The 3,034-nt window shown below is 40.0% G+C and overlaps 1 protein-coding gene across 2 annotated transcripts; it reads right to left on the minus strand.

Moving 5' to 3' along the window:
• Positions 1 to 219: 219 nt before the first annotated feature.
• On the minus strand, positions 220 to 2,651 carry LOC109704710 (pentatricopeptide repeat-containing protein At1g11710, mitochondrial-like). Of its 2 annotated transcripts, XM_020225486.1 has the most exons (2): positions 2,537 to 2,641; positions 220 to 2,113 (listed from the first exon to the last, which is right to left on the minus strand). In XM_020225486.1, exons 1-2 carry the CDS (start codon positions 2,596 to 2,598, stop codon positions 616 to 618), a joined length of 1,560 nt encoding a protein of 519 aa, XP_020081075.1. In that variant the 5' UTR covers positions 2,599 to 2,641; the 3' UTR covers positions 220 to 615. The 2 variants fall into 2 exon arrangements, with proteins under 2 accessions (XP_020081075.1, XP_020081074.1); XM_020225485.1 differs by having other exon boundaries at positions 220 to 2,651.
• Between the last annotated feature and the right edge of the window lie 383 nt (positions 2,652 to 3,034).

Raw genomic sequence — 3,034 nt, forward strand, 5'->3', positions numbered from 1 at the left:
AAAGGATAACGCACATGACATATTAAATAATAAACTAAGGCCTCATTTGGCATCATTGTCATTTTTCTTTTTCCTTTTTTACTCTAATTCTTTATTATTTTATACACCGGTGGAAAGACTTCCTCTTATTGTCATGGTTAGTTAGTTTGTAATACACTCCGGCTGACTGATGGATGACAACATGTTTGAAAAAAATCTTGAAAGCCAAAAAGGGGGAAAAAAAAAAAGGTTACTTCCAAATTTTTATATTTTGTTGCCAAACAAATGCCTTGGAGGCAAGGATTGCAAGCAATCTACCATCCCTTCCGACACTATTTCATATAGAGATTCTGCTTTAAAAAATAGAATAATTACAACAATACCAAGCGAGGCCTGAGTTTCTCTTGCACACCAAAATCCTTTTTCTTCTATCTCTTTCTAATTTTGCACTTCTTCCTTTTCTCAACTTAGTAGGGATGTTGTTGCACACTATACCAACTTTACGAACAAATCTAAGACCAGTATACAAATTTTTCCCATTTCTGTGTATCCAATGCCAACAATCAGCAACATCAGTATTAACTTACATGATTTATGCTAATAATCATTGTAATAACCAGCAATTGCATGTTGTATTCAGATAAGCAACCTCGTTACAGTGTTGTATGTATAATCACCAGGAGTGACTCCTCTAAGCACCATGAAATCATGCAATTCAATAACTTCATTCTGATTACAGTTCCTACTGAATGCAGTAATCACAATAGTGTAAGTAATTTGATCAGGTAGCTGACCTGTATCAAACATCAGTTTCAGAAGCTCTTTTGCTCGTTGAAAGCAGCCAATCTTGCAGAGGAAATTTATTAAGGCATTGTAAGTGACTGTATTAACCTCGATGCCAACTCTTCTCATTTCATAACACACAGAAAATGCTTCATCAATCATTTGGTGGCTTAAACATCCATTGAACAATGTGCTGTATGAAATAACATCAAGCAACACCCCTGCTCTTCTAAGCTCGTCAACTACGGTTCTTGCTACATCTAAAGACCCATCTTTGCATAGCCCATTAAGAATTGAATTATATGTCACGATGTTAGGTTTATGCCCTTCCCTCACCATGCCATCATATATACAAATAGCTTCATCTATACTCTTCTCCTTGCAGTATCCATCTATTAATGTACTATATGTAAAGATATCAGGTGTCAAACCACAAGCTATCATGCTGCCGACCAATTGATTTGCCTCTTTGATCCTCCCATTCTTACACAAATAGTTGATGAGACTATTAAAAGAAACAACATCCTCGACAAACTTCTGCTCCCTTATTTGCTTATGATATCCTACAGCCTCTGAGACTAACCCATTTCTACAACAACCATCAACAACAATCGCATGCGTGTGTTGGTCTGGAGGCGCATGATTCTCTCTCATGTCGGATAATAAAAGACAAGCCTCTTCGACATATCCCTGCTTAAAAAGCCAATTCATGAGCGAATTATATACGACTGTATTAGGCACGAAGCCTTTTTCCACCATCTCATTAAACAATCGAAGAGCCTCTTCGAGTTTGCCTTCCCTCGCATAACCATCGATAAGAGTTGCAAAAGTTCTGACATTAGGCAGTATCCTTTTTCCAATCATATCTTCCCTAACAATTTCCTCGCCACTAGTCGATCTCCCAACCTTGCAAAGCCCGTTAATTATGCTATTGTAAGTAATAGAATTAGGCTCAACATTCATCCCTGACAAAATGGACATATGATGCATAAGTTTGAGAGCGATATCGACTTCACGATTCCTACAAAATCCATCTACAAGCATATTAAAACTAACAACATTAGGAGAAATCCCCTTCTTCAGCATTCGATACAGAACCGAGAAGGCCTCCCAAACTCTGCTCTGTTTACACAAGGCGTAGATGATCAAATTGAAAGTGTTCACATTTTCAGCATACCCAAAAGAAAGCATTTCCCTATACCTCTTCCAAAACCCTGAAAGATCACATTTTGCCACCAGGAGATGATTCAAAAAGTTATTCCGCGCATGAATCGAAACCCGGAAACCTTTCAACCGCAAGTTCTCGATCACCAAATAGGCATCTTCAGAAGCACCAATCTGAGTGCAAGCCCTAATTAACGCATCGTAAACATCAGGAACCGAACTACAAACCCTAAAACTCTTACCCAAAGATCCCAAAAGCTCCAAAACAGAGACACCATCTCGCCGCATCAACCGCTTCATGAGAAAAACAGCTTCTTCGAACTTTCTCGAAGAAACCAACACATGGATCATGATCGAATGGGTCTCCAAACTGAGAAAAGAGCCATTTTTGGGCCCCTTTTCCCTTTCCACCCAATTGAAGAAACCCAGCGCCGATTCCGGCGAACCTCGGGATCGAAGAACGGCGCGACGAACGATTGAATCGGTGAGAATCGGGGAGAATCGTTGTAGGAAGCTCCATTTGTGGTGGCGGAGGTTCCTGGAGATGGATTCGACTATGACCTCGTCGTCGTTGGGGAGAGGGGGGAGAGGAGGGAAGTGGAGACCGCACCTTGGGTTACTGGAGTGGAGGGGTTTGCTTCGTCGAAGGAGACGGAGTGCGGGAGCAAGCATAGAGCATTGCGGAGTTCGTTAATGGCGGAGGGAGAAATTTGGGGAAGGAGGAGGTATTGAAGGTTTCAAACGAGGGTTTTTTGGGCTTTTGGCGGAGAAAATATTGCGTGCACCTGGTGCACCGGTGCACGGCTCCCCGCACCCTATATTTTATTCCCAATGTTTTAAAATGGGTAAACTTCATATACCACTGCCGTACTTTCGCACTGTCTCACTTTAGTGTCATGTGGTTTAAAGTATATCAAGTTAGCGTCTTGTGGTTTCATTTTTATCTTTTCGTCAAATTTTTTGTTAATGTATCGTTAAATTATATAAAAAAAAAATTCAAATATTCCAACTAGGTTTATCGAATATTCACTTTAGTACCCTTAGTACCCTTTAGTTTTAACTTTGTCGCTGATTTAATTAGTTTTAACTTTGTCGCTGATTTAACGAA

Source organism: Ananas comosus, unplaced genomic scaffold (genome assembly GCF_001540865.1).
Source record: "Ananas comosus cultivar F153 unplaced genomic scaffold, ASM154086v1, whole genome shotgun sequence".
In the NCBI taxonomy this organism is placed as follows: Eukaryota; Viridiplantae; Streptophyta; class Magnoliopsida; order Poales; family Bromeliaceae; genus Ananas; species Ananas comosus.